This window comes from Cherax quadricarinatus, chromosome 35 (genome assembly GCF_038502225.1).
Source record: "Cherax quadricarinatus isolate ZL_2023a chromosome 35, ASM3850222v1, whole genome shotgun sequence".
Classification (NCBI taxonomy): domain Eukaryota; kingdom Metazoa; phylum Arthropoda; class Malacostraca; order Decapoda; family Parastacidae; genus Cherax; species Cherax quadricarinatus.
In genome coordinates this window covers 7,455,696-7,476,199 of record NC_091326.1, presented here as the reverse complement: position 1 = coordinate 7,476,199, position 20,504 = coordinate 7,455,696, and the positions used below count along the sequence as shown (strand labels likewise).

At 37.7% G+C, this 20,504-nt stretch overlaps 1 protein-coding gene and 1 long non-coding RNA gene across 4 annotated transcripts in view; one reads left to right on the top strand and one right to left on the bottom strand.

Moving 5' to 3' along the window:
- Nucleotides 1–20,504, bottom strand: part of LOC128695152 (serine-rich adhesin for platelets) — a 201,203-nt gene that overhangs the window by 12,371 nt on the left and 168,328 nt on the right. Inside the window, exons 13-17 of the mRNA XM_070091355.1 lie at nucleotides 17,871–18,040; nucleotides 16,840–17,002; nucleotides 16,421–16,685; nucleotides 15,634–15,796; nucleotides 17–154 (exon numbers count right to left, since the gene is read on the bottom strand). Of these exons, the coding sequence (XP_069947456.1) occupies nucleotides 17–154; nucleotides 15,634–15,796; nucleotides 16,421–16,685; nucleotides 16,840–17,002; nucleotides 17,871–18,040 (899 nt within the window). The remainder of the gene's footprint in view (nucleotides 1–16; nucleotides 155–15,633; nucleotides 15,797–16,420; nucleotides 16,686–16,839; nucleotides 17,003–17,870; nucleotides 18,041–20,504) is intronic.
- The window catches only part of LOC138853610 (uncharacterized), a 124,422-nt gene that overhangs the window by 42,761 nt on the left and 61,157 nt on the right, over nucleotides 1–20,504 (top strand). The gene's annotated exons all lie outside the window — the stretch shown is intronic.

The following is a 20,504-nucleotide window of genomic DNA, read 5'->3' as shown; positions in this document are numbered from 1 at the left end:
TAAAACTTTGCCTTACCATTTCTCTGCCTGGTTTGCGTTCAAGCTGCTCATGATTGTAACAACACCGTCTGGTTGCATCCAAAATGAAAATGGTCTGCAGAGTTGTCTGAATAAGAGTGATAATAGCAGACAGAAGTGGTAGAACCATGTGATCCTGCATTAAAAAAAAATTATAATAGATGAATCAGTATGAATTTGAAAAAATTCTGTCTCAAGTTTAAAATTATCACATCAGACCCATCATCTGTGAGGATATGAAATGAAAAAAAATTATTTGTATAGATAACTTTCACATGACAGACAGCTGTTGACAATGATTTAATGATTTTAACTTTGGTAGATACTGTATAGTATACATAGAAATTTAATAAAATGAAAACTTAGTTAACTTTATTAACCCTTTCAGGGTTGAGACTGCCAATCTCAGGGTTGAAAATTAAAAAAAAAAAAAAAATTCTAATGAAATGATAGAGAATCTTTTCCTGATGGTAATGACAACAAAAGTATGAAATTTGATGGAAAACTTACAGAATTATGCTCTCGCGAACTTAGTGGTCTCGACGATATTTATGCATCGGCAATTTTGCCCACTTTGAGCCCTGTTATTGGCCAGTTCCAATGTTCCAGTAAACTCTAATCATAGCTATTTTGCTAGACCTCCATTTGTTCTATTGAATGAGTACAAGAAACTGCCAGTTTACCGATTTCAACTACCCAATGAAGTGGTCAAAAATTGGCAATTTGGCCAATTTCACACAAATTTCAAAAGATGCCAATTTCAAAATAGGGTCCAGAATAAACAAGACAGACATTCCTGGCACTAAAATAACATTTTCTCTGTTCATTAGTCACGTCTCCAGGCCCCTCTTATATTACTCTTGCTTTCCATTTTGAATTTTTTTCTCACAAAAAATAGAAGATTTACTGTTATGCAAACTACTGCAGTATTGTAAAAATGGTATAAATAATGTCAGCGCACTTGTGAAAGTATCAGACTCACCGTTGATGTGTATTGGACATGTGGCATGATTTGTTTACTCGAACATCGGCAAAAATCGAACATTTCTGCTACTTTGAACTCAATTTCAAAATACTTTTCATTGTGAAACCAATCAAAATCACCTCGATTTCTGTAATATGTCTTCCATTCTATCAAATAAGACCAAGAAAACGAGAATACTGCACACAATGACCAAGTAGACCCATTCTTTCATATGTAGGCCTACCAGCTTTCTTCCACTCGATTTGAAGGTGCTAAAATTTATGCATACAAGTACAGCACTGACCTTGGCTCTCAAGCCGTACAAGTACGGCACTGACCCTGAAAGGGTTAACCAAACAACATTAAAGTTTCATTAAAAAAAAAGAAAAATCTGAAAATTTAATAAAGTATCATTTTAGAATTTTTATATTCTTACTGAAGAATATTAATCTTATTAAGCCTTAGTAGAATCAAATTGTCTCCATGGGGAAATAAAAAGAATTCTTCCTCCGTAAGCCATGCGAGTCATAAGAAGCAACTAAAATGCTGGGAGCAAGGGGCTAGTAACCCCTTCTGTACAAATTACCAAATTTAAAAGGAAAAAACTTTTTTCTTTTTTAGGTCACCCTGCCTTGGTGGGATATGGCTAGTTCGTTAAAAAAAAAATGGTATCTAATGTGTAAGCATTAACATTTATTATTGTGACAACTAGAGGTCAATTTTGTTGTGAATTTTGTGGCATCAATTTTAGGATGAGTTCTAATAAAAAAAAAAACTTTTCATCATGAAAACTACACTAATAATTGACATTTATAAATTTCACATTTACCTATCTTTGAAAGGAATAAAAGTGAAATTGTACATACTTTTTTTAGTTGTTGGTTTAGTTGTGGCCATGGCCATCACTGAAGACAATTGGATATACAGTGGAACCTCGGCTTACGAATTTAATCCATTCCGTGACCTTGTTTGTATCCTGAATTGTTCGTATGCCAAGTCAATTTTCCTCATTTAAATTAACTGAAATGCAATTAATCTATTCCAGCCTCTCAGGAGGCATGACAAAATAATGCTAATATCAACTCTACGGCTTAGTTATCTATCACAATTCATCTCATATGACATAATAAACAATATTAATAACACAGAAGCATGATATATATTCTAGAATGAATAAAATAGGCTATAATAAGGCAAGTGATGGTGACACCAGCAGTGGCAGAAAGCATCTGCCATTTACTCTCCCACTCTAGTATCTTACCAGTCCATAACCCCACACCTAGCTTTGTTTATCTATGATTAGTGGTGAGGTTGTCACATATGTACCCACAGATGTGGTCAAGACAGATGTATATATAGGTGAAGACATGATCACTGTGGCCACGGTGGTGGTGGTGGCGGCCAGCTGCCCCACTATGCTGCTGCCTTCTTCCTTTCTCTAGCTTTTTTCATAGTTTCTAATCGCTTCTTGCTGATTGTACGCAAATACTGTCTCTTTGGGGTCTGCTGCGATCACTCAGAGCGGCACACCTCTTTCTTTTGACTCTTGGTTGGCATTGAGATAGCCATGGTCATAGCAGCTGTACCTACAGCCACCCAGAGGGTTACCAATTTCTATTTTGAAGCATTTGGCACAAACATAAAAAAAAAATACGAAAAATGTCTAAAAATGACAACATATATTTTTAATATTATTATTCTTAGTACATACATATTATAATTATTATTATTATTATTAATTAGGGAACTGGAGCACAGATCCAATTCTATAGATCAAGAGCCCATCACCATGTACGTACTAATAATAATAATAATTATAATACAATGGACCCTCGCATAACGCTATTAATCCGTTCCTGAGAGCTCAATGTTAGGCAAAATTATCGCTAGGCGAATTAATTTTCCCCATAAGAAATAATGGAAATCAAATTAATCTGTGCAAGACACCCAAAAGTATGAAAAAATTTTTTACCACATGAAATATTAATCTTAATACACACAAGCTGAAGAAGACATGCACAGTTACATGACACCTTTATTGAAGATCTGGTGATGATTGATGGGATGGGAGGAGGGGAGAGTGTTGATGGTCTTAGTGTTTAGAAGGGGAATCCCCTTCCATTATGACTTGAGGTGTCAAGTCCTTTTCTGGGGTTACTTCCCTTCTTTTAATGCCACTAGGACCAGCTTCAGAGTCACTGGACTTCTGTCGCACAACATATCTGTCCATAGAGGTCTGTACCTCTCCTTCCCTTATGACTTTCCTAAAGTGGTTCACAACATTGTCAGTGTACAGGTTGCCAACACGGCTTGCAACAGCTGTCTGAGGGTGATTTTCATCCATAAAGATTTGCACTTCAAGCCACTTTGCACATATTTCCTTAATCTTTGAAGTAGGCAACTTCTTCAATTTCTCTCTCCCCTCCTCCGAAGCAGTTTCCTCAGGTGTGGCCTCTTGCTGTTGAAGTTGATCTAGCAGCTCATCAGTGGTTAGTTCTTCATTGTCCTCCTCCACCAACTCTTCTACATCCTCCCCACTAACCTCCAACCCCAAGGACTTCCCCAATGCCACAATTTATTCCTCAACTGGCATATGCCTCTCAGGGTTAGCCTCAAATCCTTCAAAATCCCTTTTGTCTACACATTCTGGCCACAGTTTCTTCTAAGCAGAGTTCAAGGTCCTCTTAGTCACTCCCTCCCAAGCCTTACCTATAAGGTTTACACAATTGAGGATATAGGCCAGGATGAATTATAGCAGTTGGATATGCTGAATGTTGAAGACAGAGTAAAACAACTGAAGCTAAATCATGTTTATAAAATTGCTCACAAACAATGTCCAGAATATCTTGCTGTCAATTTTGTCAAGGTTGGGAACCAAAGCAATCATAGTACTAGGGGGAGAGAGCACAACTTTGTAGTACCCACAGTCAGTGGCCAGGCTTCAAACACCTTTTATTGTACAGCAATAAAGGAATGGAACAGACTGCCCGCACATGTCAAAGCCAGTTATAGCATGAACCAGTTCAAGAAGAGTGCCAAAAGGTGTCTGATGAATGTAGCTACAGAAAGGGAGGGGAATGATTTTCTATTTTTTAGCTAACATACGTGTAAATTTTACCTTATTCCTAGTAATGACCCTCGTATTGTAGATAGTCTAAATGACCTTGGTGTAGTAGATAGTCTTTTTAGTATGATAATAAGATGTTATCTTCATTGTAGAATAATAAGAAAATATTATAACCTTTATATTATAATAAGGTAAAAGGACCCCAATGGAAATAAGTCACTCTGTCTGATAATTCTATGTAACTGTACTTGTGTATACCTGAATAAACTTACTTACTTAATAACCCTTTGACTGTCGCAGGCCCCTTTCTGAAACTGTCATTCTATGTCGCAAAATATTGGAAAAAAAAAAAAAAATTTCTTATGGAAATGTTAAGATTATTTTTCCGAGTGTTTTAATCCAAAAAAAAATTTTTGCCATCAGTACTTACCGAGATATAGAGCTGTGAAGTTTGCAGAAAATGAGCCGCGTATGGCAACAGCGGCGACTGCCGCTCACCTGGTAAACTTTAGTTTACTTGTATTTGAAGGTTTTTTGCTTTTTTCACTTTTATTTTTTCACATAACTTATGTGGCCTATGAGACCAAAGTAAGGTGCAATGTACATATATACACTCGTTGTATACAACACAATAAGCACACAAACATAATTATCAATATATTGTTTACAAAACTTGTTTACAAAAACAAACAATACAAAAAATTGTTTATTACTATTGTTCTATAATATACAGTGGACCCCCGCATAACGATTACCTCCGAATGCGACCAATTATGTAAGTGTATTTATGTAAGTGCGTTTGTACGTGTATGTTTGGGGGTCTGAAATGGACTAATCTACTTCACAATATTTCTTATGGGAACAAATTCGGTCAGTACTGGCACCTGAACATACTTCTGGAGTGAAAAAATATCGTTAACCGGGGGTCCACTGTATATACCAATGTACAGTCACCGAATATATTCCTAGAAGTTCTGCAGCTTGTGGAACTCTGTGAAACATGTTTTCATACACAATGGTGTTTTACACTCCTCACACATAAAACCAGTGTGTGTGCATTTTTGTGGACTTTTTTTTTTATGTGCAAAGACAAAACACCTCGTCCGAGCAGTTTTCTTCAAAGTATTAGCAGGCAGTTGCGTTATGTAGTTATCCTAGGTAAATGGTCGTGTGTCATCATTCCTTCCTTCCTACTTCCCTGCATTCCTTTCCTACCTCTCCTCCTACATTCCATCTGTCCTTCCTTCATTCCTGCCTTCCCTTCTTGCTTCTGGTTTCTATAATATATATACAGTGGAACCTCAAATATCGAACTTTCTTCGGTCCAGAAGGCTGTTCGAGTGCCTTTACCGAATGAATTTATTCCCATCAGGAATAATGTAAATTAGATTAGTCCATTTCAGACCCTCAAAAATACACTTATAAAAGCACTTACAAAAATACACTTACATAATTGGTCGTGTTGGGAGCAGTTCAATTTTTGAGGTTCCACTGTATACACATATATAGTCACTAGATACTTTCATATAACTGCTATTATCTCCATTCAGCAAGCTTTTCTTGTGTGCCAGTGTGTGGCTTATAATTGTTTTGAGTCAGGTCGGCAGCTGTCAAAATGACATTGTCTCATTACTCACTCCCCCTCCCGCCTGTCAAAACAATGGGGTCGGATGCTGCTTCCCTTCCATTCTATCTAATTATCTTTCTCCCTCATTCTATCTCTTTCAATCTGTCTCTCTCTCTATCTGTGTCTATCTCTGTCTCATAGGTACACATAAATACAAGTATACATAGTGTAAATTACCTAGGATAACCCAAGAAATCCAGACAAAGTGCTATACTCTGCTTGAAGATGTGAGTAAACGTGATGACGCAGTCTTGTGGCTCTCTGAGACAGAGAGCTAGACGGATAGACAGGGAGCTTGGCAGACAGACAAATAGACAGACAGAAATGTTAGTGTACCAGCAAAAACAAAGAGGGGGATGATCACCTAATCTTTCCTCATCAGCTGCCCCCTCCCTCCACCCTCGTTTATGCTCATCAAACGTCAGCTCTTATCAGATGTTATCTCCCCTTATCTTGTCACTGTCAAGGGGTGAACTGTTTTCCATGCTTCAAGGGAACATCATCATCATCATCTTCCTCCTTCCTCTTCCTCCTCCTCCTCCCTCCCTCCTCCTCCTCCTCCCTCCCTCCTCCTCCTTTCTCCTCCTTCCTTCCTTCTTCCTTCTTCCTCTTCCTCCTCCATTCTTCTGATATCCTGGGCATTGCTTTTGGTCTCAAACTCCTCAAAACCATGAAATTGATCTTCACTGACACTTCCATCTGTGTTAGAGCATCACTTGGGAGAGAAGAGTCCCAGATTTGCTGCGGAATCACATATTTCTTACCGCTAGGCATGCTGAAAAAGGACAACAGAAATGGCATTCCCACAATGCACCACTGGCTCCCTGATTTTTTTTATATGGTGCACACTGACCATGGAGACCCATTCTCTCACATGTGGACCTACCAGCTTTCTCCTGCTTGATTTGAAGCCGCTAGAATTTATGTGTATAAATACGTCAGAAACAGTGGCGCGTAAGACGTATTTATACGGTGTAAACAGTCAAAGGGTTAAAGTGATCTCTCCAAAACTCTTAGAGTCAATCGAGTTTCTGAGGTCACTACAAAGCACCTTTCAAACAGAGCTTTTGTGTACAGTTTTTTGAAGTTTGCAATGACCTTCTGGTCCATGGGCTGGAGAGGAATGGTATTAGGAGGCAAAAACTTGACTTAATGAAGCTCATGTCCCCCACAAAGTCACTCTGCCAAGTCTGTAGGATAACCAGGGGCATTGTCTAACACCAGGAGGCACTTAAAGTCTAATTTATTTTCAATTAGGTAATTTTTCACAGTGGGGGCAAATGCTTGGTGTAACCAGTCATAGAAAAAGTCCCTAGTGACCCATGCCTTACTGTTTGCCCTCCACAGCACACACAAATTAGCCTTGAGGATATTCTTTTGCCTGAATGCTCTGGGAGTTTCAGAGTGATACACCAATAAAGGCTTCACTTTGCAATCACCACTAGCATTGGCACACATCAACAGAGTAAGCCTGTCTTTCATAGGCTTATGTCCTGGGAGTGCCTTTTCCTCCTGAATAATGTAGGTCCTGCTTGGCATTTTCTTCCAAAACAGGCCTGTTTTGTCGCAATTAAACACTTGTTCAGGTTTCAGTCCTTCACTGTCTATGTACTCCTTGAATTCCTGCACATATTTTTCAGCTGCTTTGTGGTCCGAACTGGCAGCCTCACCATGCCTTATCACACTATGTATGCCACTACGCTTCTTAAATCTCTCAAACCAACCTTTGCTGGCCTTAAATTCACTCACATCATCACTAGTTGCAGGCATTTTTCTAATTAAATCCTCATGCAACTTCCTAGCCTTTTCACTTATTATCGCTTGAGAGATGCTATCGCCTGCTATCTGTTTTTCGTTTATCCACACCAATAACAGTCTCTCAACATCTTCTATCACTTGCGATCTCTGTTTCGAAAACAAAGTTAAACCTTTGGCAAGAACAGCTTCCTTGATTGCCGTTTTCTTGGACACAATAGTAGCGATGGTTGATTGGGGTTTACTATACAACCTGGCCAGCTCGGAGACATGCACTCCACTTTCATACTTAGCAATGATCTCTTTCTTCATCTCCATAGTAATTCTCACCCTTATTCCTGTAGGGTTGGCACTAGAAGCTTTCTTGGGGCCCATGGTCACTTATTTTGCAGGTGAAATCACTAAAAAGGCTGTAATAATACGAAATGTTCCGATTGTATGCTTGGATGTTACCGCGGAGGCTGGCTTGTAAACAATGCCACCGGCGGAACAAGTGAGGCTGGCTCAGGCTGCACATGGACGCATCTTGGACAAACCGCGTTGAGTGAGCTTTTAGCGCTAGGCGAGGCAAAATTTTAGCGATAAAATGTATCGCTAGGCGGATTTAACGTTATGTGATGCCAACGTTAGGCGGGGGTCCACTGTAATAATTATAATAATAATTATAATAATAATACACTAATAATAATAATAAAAGCAGTAAGGAGAAACTTCAAAAGGCTGCCAGTAGTTGGTACCACCATCAGCAAAACATTGGTAACCACTACTAGTACACTTTTCACCTGTCTGTTAGTATTAGGTTAAGTCTGCCTGAAATGCCTCAGCATGATAGTGGCTTTCTTTGCTCCAATTATATGTAAACACACATTGTAACCTTTGCAAAGAAATAAATATTTTATTCATTTAAGGCACCTCCCTTGAGGGGGAAGTTCACATCCTGAAATTTCCTTCGGATCCAGAAGCAAAAAATCGACCAAATGACGGTTCGTATCTTGAAAAATTCGCATGGTGAGGCATTCGTAAGCTAAGGTTCCACTAATTCTGCAGTTACTACCATTTTTCTATACTTAACCCTTTAACTGTTGGTCCCATTGTATTACGGCTTTGAAGCAACTGTCAGTCCTGTAGTATGATGCCACAAGCTCAGCTCAACTTAGATAAGCTATGACCTGTAAATTTGGGCCTAGATATGAAATAGGTCTGTGTGGTAAGTGTGCATCATATGAAAAAAATCCTGCAGCACGCAGTGCATAATGAGAAAAAACTGCGACCATGTTTTTGGTGTAAAAACAGCAACTTTGCAATGTAGTTCTTTATAGTTTTTATGGATGTATTTTCGTTTTTTTGGGTCTCATTAGATAGACTGAAAAGATATATTACGGAAATAGAGATGATTTTGATTGGTTTCAGGATGGAAAGTACACCTACCACCCGACTTACGGCCTGCTCGACATACGACACCTCTACTTATGACCGTGTTTTTTATGCCAAATTTCTGGGAAATAAACAAGTGTTTGTGTTGTACACAGTGTTTATCCTAAACCTTACAGTATAAAATACAGTACTAACAGCATAAAAAGTAAAGTAAAACATGAAATACCAAAATAAAACAATAAAATAAAGTCATTACAAAAATGTTATGTTGATATTCAGTAGTAAAGTTCGACTTACGTCCATTTCGACTTATGACCGGTTTCTCGGAATCGAACTCAGTCGTAAGTTGGATGGTAGGTGTACCTCGAAATTTAGCTCCAAGTAGCAGAAATTTTAGATTTTTGCCAATGAATAAACAAATCACATCACACATCCATGTTCAACTGGCCAGTCTAATATGCAATCACAAATGGGTTGACATTATTTATACAATTATTACAATAATGCAGTCATCTCCATAACAGTAAATCTGTTTTTTGCGTGAAAAAAAATTCAAAATCAAAGCAAGTGTAATGTAAGAGGGACCTGGAGACGTAACTAATGAGCAGAGAAAATATTATTTTAACCCTTTCAGGGTCGGCATGCCCTCTCCCAAACCTGTTCTCAGGGTTGGTAAAAATTCAAAAAAAAAAAAAAAAAAAAAAAAAAAAAAAGATTTTTTCCTATGAAAAGATAGTTCTTTTTTCTAAACATTATAGGCTAAATAAAAATTTTTTTACCATCAATACTTACCGAAATATGGAGGCGTGAAGTTGACAAAATGACCGGCATACGGCAACATCGCCGACTGCCGGTCACCCGGTATTCGTTTACAGTGGAACCTCTACTTGCGAGCGTGTCCACGTGTGAGTTTTTCCAAATACGAGCAGCTGATGGGTCAATTTTTTGCTTCCATACGTGAGCAAAATTTCCACAAGTGAGCAGACCTCAAGGCAGGTTCCTTGACACTGGTGAGGGGCTCTTGCTCTTGATCTCGGGAATTGTATCTCATTTGTTTGTTGGACTATCTTATTGAAACTTGGTAATTTCGAATGGTTTTTATGGTTATATTCTTGTTTTTTTGGTCTAATTTGATAGAATGGAAGATATATTACAGAAATAGATACGATTTTGATTGCTTTCATGACGAAAAGTGTCTTGAAATTGAGCTCAACGTAGGAGAAATGGTCCATTGCTTGGCTGTTTCAGAGTAAACAAATTATGTCACTGTCCATTCCAATATGCAGTCGTGAATGGAGTTTACATGGGTTGACATATTTATACAATTATTGCAATAAGGAATAACAGTAAATCTTATATTTTTTGTGTGAATAAAAATTACAAATAATTTATATAATAATAATAATAATAATATGTATAATAATAATATGAATAATAATAATACATATAATAATAATAATAATAATATAATATGTATAATAATAATAATACATATATAATAATAATGTGCTACATATAATAATTATAATAGATGGCTTCAAAAGGCTGTCACTAGATGGCAGTGTTTACTACAACAAAGAGGGAGCGGTTGTGGCTGCCTCCACCTGTTACATAATGACATTTTATTCATTCTAGAGTATATATCGTGTTTCTATGTTATTTATATTGTCTGTTATGTCATATTAGATGAACTGTGATATATAAATAAGCCATATAGATGATATTAGCGAAATTATTCATGAAGTATTTTGCCCGGTCTCCAGACACACTCGTCTCCACCGCCCATACCACTACATGAATGACATATTTTATTAATTTTAGAGTATATATCAAGTTTCTATATTATTTATATTGTTTATTATGTCATATTAGACGAAATGAGATAGATAGATAAGCTGTAGAGTTGATATTAGCGAAATTACTGAAGTACAGAATTCCACTGCAACGGATTAATTGCATTTCAATTAATTTAAATGAGGTAAATTGACTCTGCAAACGAGCAAATCCAGTTGCGAGCAAGGTCATGGAATGGATTAAACTCGCAAGTAGAGGTTCCACTGTATTTTGTTTTTTCGGTACTATTTTCTATTATTTAAAAAAAAAAAATTTCAAGTAGCTTTTATGGCCTGTGAGACCAATATGAGCACTATTTTGTAAGTTATTTCTTTTTCTTTACTACACAATAACTGCACAAACACTGTTGTCACTATATTGTTTACAAAACTTGTTTACACAAATGAAAAATATAAAATGTTGTTTATTACTATTTTTCTATATTTTATATACATATATAGTCACAGGGAATGTTTCTAGAAGTTCTGCAGCTTGTGGAAGTCTTTGAAACATGGTGTCATGCACAATGATGTATTACACTCCTCACACATAAAACGAGTGTCTCTGCATTGTTGTGGGCGTTTTGTTTTTTGTATGTGCACAGACATAACACCTTTTCTGAGCCTTTTTCTTGAAAGCAGTAGCAGGCAGTTTTGTTAGGAAGTGATCACCATGCTTCAGACGAGAAGGTAGTTGTTGATAACTTCGTGGGCAGTTTTCTATTGCAGGTGTTGTTCCTTGGTACTTGATTATTATTTGTCTGATGACAGACAAAATTTGCCATATGGTGGTTTGTTTCTGGTCCTCGTCTTATATATATTATAAGCATTGAGCATGGAAATGTCCAGAATATGGAAAGAGTTTTATGTACCACTTATAACTCTTGTGAACACAATCAGCAAACCCAATCTGCATGTCACATTTGTCCACTGAATGCATATTGAGGGTGTAGTCGGTCACAGCTGCAGGTTTTAGAATGGGTTCATTGCTTTCTCTATGCTGCCTGCCAGTGTCTGCCATTTCGTTAGGGCGAACTGATGACAACAGTGTGACATCTCGTTTGTCATGCCACCGAAATGCCATGATGTCATTGGCAGCAAATGCCTGCACCTCACCTCTACGAGTGCCAGCGTCGAACCTGGGCATATGTTTACGATTTGCACGCACTGTGCCACACACATCTGACATGTTCACTCGCAAGAAATCACTGAGTAAGGGGCTTGTGTACCAGTTATCAGTATATAATATATGTCCCTTACCAAGATATAGTCCCATCACTGTTCTAACCACATCACCGGAGATACCCAGTACAGTGGACCCTCGCCTAAGGATATTAATTCGTTCCTAAGAGCTCATCGTTAGCTGAAATTATCATTAGCCGAAATTATCGTTAGCCGAATTAATTTTCCCATAAGAAATAATGGAAATCAAATTAATCCGTTCCTGACACCCCAAAGTATGAAAAGAAAAAAATTTACCACATCAAATATACATTTTTATATGCCCAAAAAAGAGGAAGACATGCACAATTACTACTGTACTAAATAAAGAATACATGACACTTACCTTTATTGAAGATCTGGTGATGACTGATGGGATGGGAGGAGGGGAGATGGTGGAAGTTGTTATTGTTTGGAAGGGGAATCCCCTTCCATGAGGACTTGAGGTAGCAATTCCTTTTCTGGGGTTACTTCCCTTCTTTTAATGCCACTGGGAACAACCTGAGAGTCACTGGACCTCTGTTACACCAAAAATCTCTCCATAGAGCTCTGTACCTCGTATTCCTTTAAATTATTGCTAAAGTAGTTCACAACATTGTCATTGTAAAAGTCACCAGCACGGCTTGCAATAGCTGTGTCAGGGTGATTTTCCTCCATAAAGGTTTGCACATTTGACCACACTACACATTTCCTTAATCGTTGAAGAAGGCAACTTCCTCAATTTCTCTCACCCCACCTCTGAAGCAATTCCCTCAGTTGTGGCACCTTTTGCAAGAAAATCTTCCTTGATTGCCATTTTGCTGGCCAAGATAGTAGCGATGATTGATTGGGGTTTGGTATACAACTTGGCCAGCTCCAAGACATCACTCCACTTTCGTACTTTGCAGTTATCTCTTTTTTCATTTCCATACTAATTCTCACCCTTTTTACCACAGGGTTGGCACTAGAAGCTTTCTTGGGGCCCATGGTGACTTCTTTTGCAGTTTTTTTTTTTTTTTCAACAAGTCGGCCGTCTCCCACCGAGGCAGGGTGACCCAAAAAAAAGAAAGAAAATCCCCAAAAAGAAAATACTTTCATCATCATTCAACACTTTCACCACACTCGCACATTATCACTGTTTTTGCAGAGGTGCTCAGAATACAACAGTCTAGAAGCATACACATATAAAGATACACAACATATCCCTCCAAACTGCCAATATCCCAAACCCCTCCTTTAAAGTGCAGGCATTGTACCGAATGTATCTGTAGATACGACCACACTGGGTAGCTTGTGAACACTGGCACCCATGGGGCAGCTGAGGCGAGCTCAGGCCACACGTGGACAGGTCCCAGACGAATCATGTTGGGCGAGTTTTTTATCGTTAGGCAGGGCAAAATATTTATGCTCAAATCCTTCGTTAGGCAGATTTAACATTATGCGATGTGTTCATTAGGCGAGGGTCCAATGTAACTTCCTGGTATCTCACTATGTATTACTTCCGGTATACACAATTATATCCAATACAAGACACTAACAATAACAAAGCACAAACAACTTTATACCAAAGCGTTTCCTCTTGCCTGGTATGTACTGCTTGAATGAGAGCCTTCCTTTGAACAGAATCAAAGACTCATCAATAACAAGCTTCCTGAAGGGATAAAAATACATATTGAATTTCTATTTCAGATACACAAACACATTCCTAATCTTATATAACCTGTCGTTTCTGTCAGGCCTGGTTTTGTCTGAGAGGTGAAGCATGCGTAATAGTAGCACAAATCGATTCACTCCTATTATATCACTGAAACCTGAGGTTGCAATCAGGCGGTCTGTTGACCAGTATGATTTCACACTGCTTATACACATGTGGCATAAGCATTATTGTGGCAAACAAAAGATACATCTCGGCCACAGTTGTCTCCTTCCACTGGTGTAGGCATGAGTTTGGTGAAAGTATTGTGTTTGCCATGGTGTAATCGAAGTATCTGTTGCTTTCCCTGACAATTTCCATCAGGGGTTCATCAAAGAATAACTCGAAACATTCCAGTTCAGTGGCATTGTTCCCAAGTGTACAAGATTGCCGTATTCCACTTTGGGTTTCATCAAACTGATGGGGATTTGGAACAAAATTGGCAGCTTCCTCCCAATCCCAGGTGCAGTCTGCTGGTGTGTACTGGATATGGACAGGTGGTTGTTGTTGTAGAGGTTGTGGTTGTGGAGGCTGGTGTGGTGGGTGGGTGGGGGATGGTGGCCTTTGTTGTAGATCAGCTGAGGCAGTGGCGTGGGTGGCAGCATGGCCCACTGCTGGTGCCTCACAGCGGCACCACCACTACCACCACCATGCATATTTTCCATCCCAATTGCAACACTATCATCTTCATTTTCATGGTATGTACTCCTTCCCCTTGGAATAGCATATGGCACACTACCAGAGCGCATATACCGTCGTATATACTGACGCTTCACTGGAGAATATTCCACTTCACTATCGCTACTGGAACCGTTTTCAAGAGCATGTAGTTCAGTCACTGTCACTATCACTATCATCACCAATGCTTATACCTGAGTCTGGGATATGGGAAAATAGGAGTTTCCTCTTTGGTTCTGGTACAATTGAACATGAACAAGACGGCCCAGCATCAGAGGTGGAAGGCTGAGAGTCATCTGGGTTTTCCTCGCTATTACCGGTATTATGGTTATTAGTTTTGGTCACAATCTCATCAGAACCTTGAAACTCATCTTCACTGGCACTTCCATCTGTATTAGAACTGTCACTGGGGAACAAAAGTGTCCCAATTCACCGAGGGGTGAGGAGTTTCTTACCACGAGGCATGGTGAGCAAGGTGTACTAAAATGGCGTTCCCACAGTGCACCACTGGGTCCCAGAATTTTTTTCTACTGTGCACACTCACCACGCAGACCCATTCTCTCACAGCTAGGCCTACCAGCTGTTTCCCGCTTAATTTGAAGCCGCTAGAATTTACGCGTACTAGTACGGCACCAACCCTAGTGCGCAAGCCGTACTAGTACGGCACCAACTCTGAAAGGGTTAAGTGTCCAGAATATCTGCACTGTATTCTGGACCTTATTTTGAAATAGGCATCCCTTGAAATTTTTGTGAAATTGGCCAAATTACCAATTTCTGGTCATTTTTTTAGGTGGTTGAAATATGTAAATGGGCTGTTTCTTATACTCAATTGACAGAATAGAAGAAATACTAGTAAAATAGCTATGAGTTTGGTCAACTGGAACAATGGAATTGGCCAAAAATAAGGTATAAAGTGGGTGAAATCGCCAAGACTCCTAACTTTGAGACTAATTCTGTAAGGTTCCGTCAAATTTCATACTTTTGGTTTTATTACCTTCAGAAAGAGATTCTCGATCATTTCATAAGATAAAATGACTTTTCTTTTGAAAATTCTTCGACACTGGGTGCAAGTTTGCAAGCAAGGGTCATGACAATGAAAAGGTTCAAGTTTGTGCCATCTGGGGAAAGAATTGACCAAAGCTGGGCAATGACAGGAAAGAAAGCCAGAGTTGGCTTGGAAAATAGAAATGTAAACAAGTTCCAACCCAAGTCAGCAGTCAGTGTCCCTCCAGAACTGTACACTATCCATAAAGTGGAGAGATGGAACTAATGAATGGTGTACCCAGCAGGCAAAATTTAAGGACAAGCATTTCAGGAAGGGGAAGGAGCCTGTCTGGGTATTATTGTAGTACAGTATATTTTCATATTTATAAATAAAAAAAAATGCAAACATATTTATTACACAGAATTATCTTGGGTTCTTACTCTTAAAGTGAAGTGTCCTCCAATGACAGTGAAGGAAGTATAGATGTAAACACCAGTCTGAGCAATTAGTAGAAGGATGTTGTCCAGCTCTATCTCTCCATCTGGTACAAATTCTAATTCTCGCATCTGTATCATCCCTATAACCACGGTTACAGTTGCAACACTGATGATCATTATGAAAAGGAAGATAGTCATATCAGTACTTTAGTAGTTTATTATATGTAATAATTAGACAGTAGTATTAGAGAGAGTGGTTACAAATCATGGATATACAGAAGATGGAGTAGGTAAATTTACTTATTTTAGTCACAAAGTGTTAAGCAGACTAGCTAGACTCAGTTGCTCATAGTATCACTATAAATTTTCCCTTGTGTTTACTTTTTTATTAGGTTATGCTCAAACTGGAGGATTATCATACTTAGTATTCCGTTACATTTACTTTACCTTCAGGCTGGCCTTTTAATAACTACTGCTTTCACATTTTCCATCCATTATTCCCTACATGTGTGTTTTGTTTGCTTGTTTCCTAATGTTCTTACTTTTTTAATACAAGAGAGTAGCAATTATACTGTACTCTACATATGTAATTGTCAAGCCAGTAGGTGAAATGCTATATTAAATATGCAAAATTCTTATAACAACAACAACAACAACTTACTACAAGTATGCATTAACTACATATTTTATAAAATTATAGTTAATTCCAAATTATGATTTTTTTAAAAAACTTTGGTTAATCTCCTAAAAATATATATTTAGTATACAGTACAAGTAAAATATTTCTTACCCATATACAGAAAGTTCGATGATACTAGCCTCCAATATTGCTAGAGACTTGTAATCTTCATTGTTGATAAGCACAAAAAATAGAATCAGGGAGATGATGGTAAGCACAAGGACAAGGATGCCCATAAAAAGACCACGATTAGCATGAGCACAATCCACCGAGTAATGATGGCGGGCTTTACGAGCTACATAAGTGGAAATGTCCGAATCCCCATCATAAGCCACTTCAGGTTTGTTGATGTTCTTCCAGATCACATAGAGGACACCTTGTGAAATTTAAATAAGGTTTTATAAAAAATAAAAAATAGACAAAAGGGAAAAGATTAGTGCATTGAAAACTATGTAATGAATGGATATTAGTTTAGCCAAAGTACAGTATGTATTATGTGAAATCAACATTCACTAATATAGTCAACTCACCAGCACAAAGTAGAGAGTACTCAATAGTACAAGGGAAGAGGAAGGGAGATGCATTATCGACAAGCTGACCCATGAGTTGAGAGCGACGACATTCATAGATACTAAATGCTCCATCATTAGAGCTTCTCCTAACAATTTTATGATTATCACCTGATCCTGATGCCTGTAAGCAAGCATACTGAATTAATTTTATTGAAGGCTCTGGCTAAAAACACAGGTTCAATGTTCTATCTTGCATAAAGAAAATCATGGTTCAAGAAAAAAAAAAATGGTCCAGGCCAAAAAATTACGTTAAAATGTTCTTACAAAATAGATAGTACACAATAATGCAGGTCATAATGGATGTCAGTACTTTTGGGGGTAATGTTTAGTGGATTTTTTTTTAAATTTGAAAGTAGCAGCCATATAAAAAGATTTTTATGTACTTATGTACTTATATGGAGACCAAGAATAAAAAAAAACTTTTTATGATATACTGTAACTTCCTTTAGAACAAATTTGTTGCAGTGATTCAGATATTGCAACCAAAAATTTGGTAGAGCACTTCAATCTTGATTTACATGCTGTAAAGCATGAAACAATGAGTTGTGTGAAATTTTATTTACTACCCTCCACAGATTTCCATGAGTACTACATACAGTGGGATGTCTCCCTTCCAACCCAATGCCTTCCATTTTTATTATTATATTAATGAATGACAAAAGAAAAAATAGTTAACATGTTTCCTTTTTTTTCCTTGGGTCATATTGCCCTGGTGAGAGATGGCCGATGTATTAGCTATGTACGTACGTATTAGGTTCAGTTCTACATGAACTGCTGCGCAAACTATAAGCTTTTCAGACAATAACACAATCAAATTGCTATTCTCTCTAAGTTCTTACAAGATAAAATACCAGTGTGCATTATCTGTTAACAGATTTTGTTTTTATAACTATAAACAATATTTCAGAGACTTTTTCAATAGGCTGAGAACAGGTAACCAATATTAAAACTAGTAAAAATAATATATATAAAAAAAGATAATGCAGTACCAAATGAACAGCATTTAAATCAGGAACATGTGGTATATGATGAGAATCATTTATCACATGATGTAATGTGTTGTCATCCATGATGTCATGAGGTTCATCCGCATGGTGGCCCAAGACAGCCTTTAAATCTCCATGATTATCTTCATGGTGAGCTGGTGTCTTGGGGTGACCTGTCATATTAAGAGTATATATAAGACATACATAAGAGGTATACATCCCACAAAGACAATATATTAACAAATAAGAATGCATGTAACATGGAAATGATATTAACTCACCTGAATAACAATGGCTTGTATAATTCTAGGTAACAACTAAAAGCATATTTCTTTGAACATCTGTTAATATTTTGAGCAGCATTAAATTTATTTATCCAGAATAACCTGCAGTACCCATATTTTTTAAAAAAAATTTCAAAATGTTTGTCAATTTTTTTATTAATAAAGAATAATGAAGTATTTACTGAAAGTTTTCACTTATGTTAGGTGGCATCTAACAAGAATTTTCTTTTAAATATATTTGAAATCTTTCAGAGATGACAGTGATAAGTTTAAACATACCATACTCACCAGTATTCCAAAAACAATCCAACACTTATGACAGTGAACATATTATTAATACAATTTGTTAAACCAAAACCTTACTGACCAACATATACCACATTACTCCCAAAGAACATTGATGCACATGCTAATGACTATCAGAGCAGTTTCCTAAGTATAAAGGACAACATACATGCATAACTGATAGTATATACATTACAACTTCTGAAATGAAAAATAGCCCATATTAAAAAACTTGCAAAGGGAATTATGTACTGGATATTATACAGCAGATTGTCAATTAACACTTTTCCTTTAACATGTTTTCTCCATTACACTAGTGCAAAATTGCAGCATATTTTAGACTAACTTCATAAAAATCAACTAACATGGTGCCACATCTGGGAAAAAAATTTGGATCACTGAGTTGGACTGAGGGATTTTTTCCTCCTCTGTCTAGTAGACTCCTGGGTGGCCTGCCTGTGGGTCAGTCCATTGCCTTTGTGGGGGAGGCCAAGCTTCCCCTGCCTCCCCCGTCCCACCTCTCATTAGTCCGTACATACATATCCCATATGATTCTCAGATCTGTGTTTGTGATTAAATTAATTGATTCCTGCATACCAGTCAATACATGCAATGTTGTCATATCAATATGTCTAAGGGCAATGTGTGTTGTAAATATTATGCAGAGAATTCATAATGTGAAAATTAGGAGGAGGTTTGGTCATTTAGAGAGGATGGAGCAAAATAGGACGACTTTAAAGTGTATAAATCTGTAGTGGGGCGAAGGAGGGGTAGGGGTTGTTCTAGGAAAGGATGGAGGGAGGGGGTAAAAGAGGTTTTGTGTGGACATACAGCAGGCATGTGTGAGCATGTAAGATAGGAGTGAATGGAAACGAATGGTTTTTGGGACCTGACAAGCTGTTGGAGTGTGAGCAGGGTAATAGTATGTGAAGGGATTCAGGGAAACCGGTTAGCCAGACTTGAGTCATGAGGTGGGAAGTACAATGCCTGCACTTTAACCCGTAAACGGTCCAAGCAGATCTACGTTCACATGTGTAGTGCTCCAAGAGTAGATCTACATTTTTTTGACATATTTTCAAATATAACAAAAAAAAAAAAGGTAAATCAAAAGTTTTTTTACACATTTTCAAATGTAAAAAAAAAAAAAAAAAAAAAAATCTACTTTTTCTTACATACTTTCAAATGTTGAAAAAACGTATATATATGTTTGGACCGTTTACGGGTTAAAGGAGGGGTTTGGGATACTGGCTGTTTGGAGTAATGTCTAAACTGTCATGTCTGGGCACCTCTGAAAAGAGTGATATTATGTGAATGATGGTGAAAGTGATTCTTTCTTTTTTGGGGTCACCCTACTTCGGTGGGAGACGACCAATGAGTTAAAAAAAAATATACTATATGCAAGTGATATGATAGCTGATAGCAGATGATAGCCTGTCATATTTTGACACGTGTATTGTACAGAATAACATCAGTACATGCTAAGGTGCCAAACAAGGATGAGTGCTAGAAATCTAAACAAGACCACCTCCAAGCCATCACAACTAATGCAGGAGTATCTAGCATCAACGTACAACCTTTACCTAGCCAAGTATAAAGTGAAAAAAAAAGAAAAAAATTCAGATAGTATACCTCTACATTTGTACTAGAGCTATATGAGAGAGTGGGGAGGGGGAGGGGGAGAAGTGCACAAGTTATATCTTTTGCTCCTGAAACATAAAACCATTACTGATATGATTATGACATTCAAAATACTTCAGAGCATAAAGAGGGTAGACAAGGACAGACTCAAGGAGAAGAGAAACAGAACAAGGGAATACAGATGAAAAAAGCTTCCAGGAAGCAATTCTTCAACACACTAGTAATAAAGAGGTAGGTAATGACAACAGAGCCTGACTTCATGCTATAGTCCAAATGTAAACATGTATACAGTATCCAAGTCACAAATTAAAAATTAGAGTTGTCTAGCTGCTGCTCACCCTTCATCCATCTCTCCCCTTTCTTCTTAATTACTAATTAAACACAAATAATCACAATACATGATACGCACACGAGATGAAGTGTAATGGTG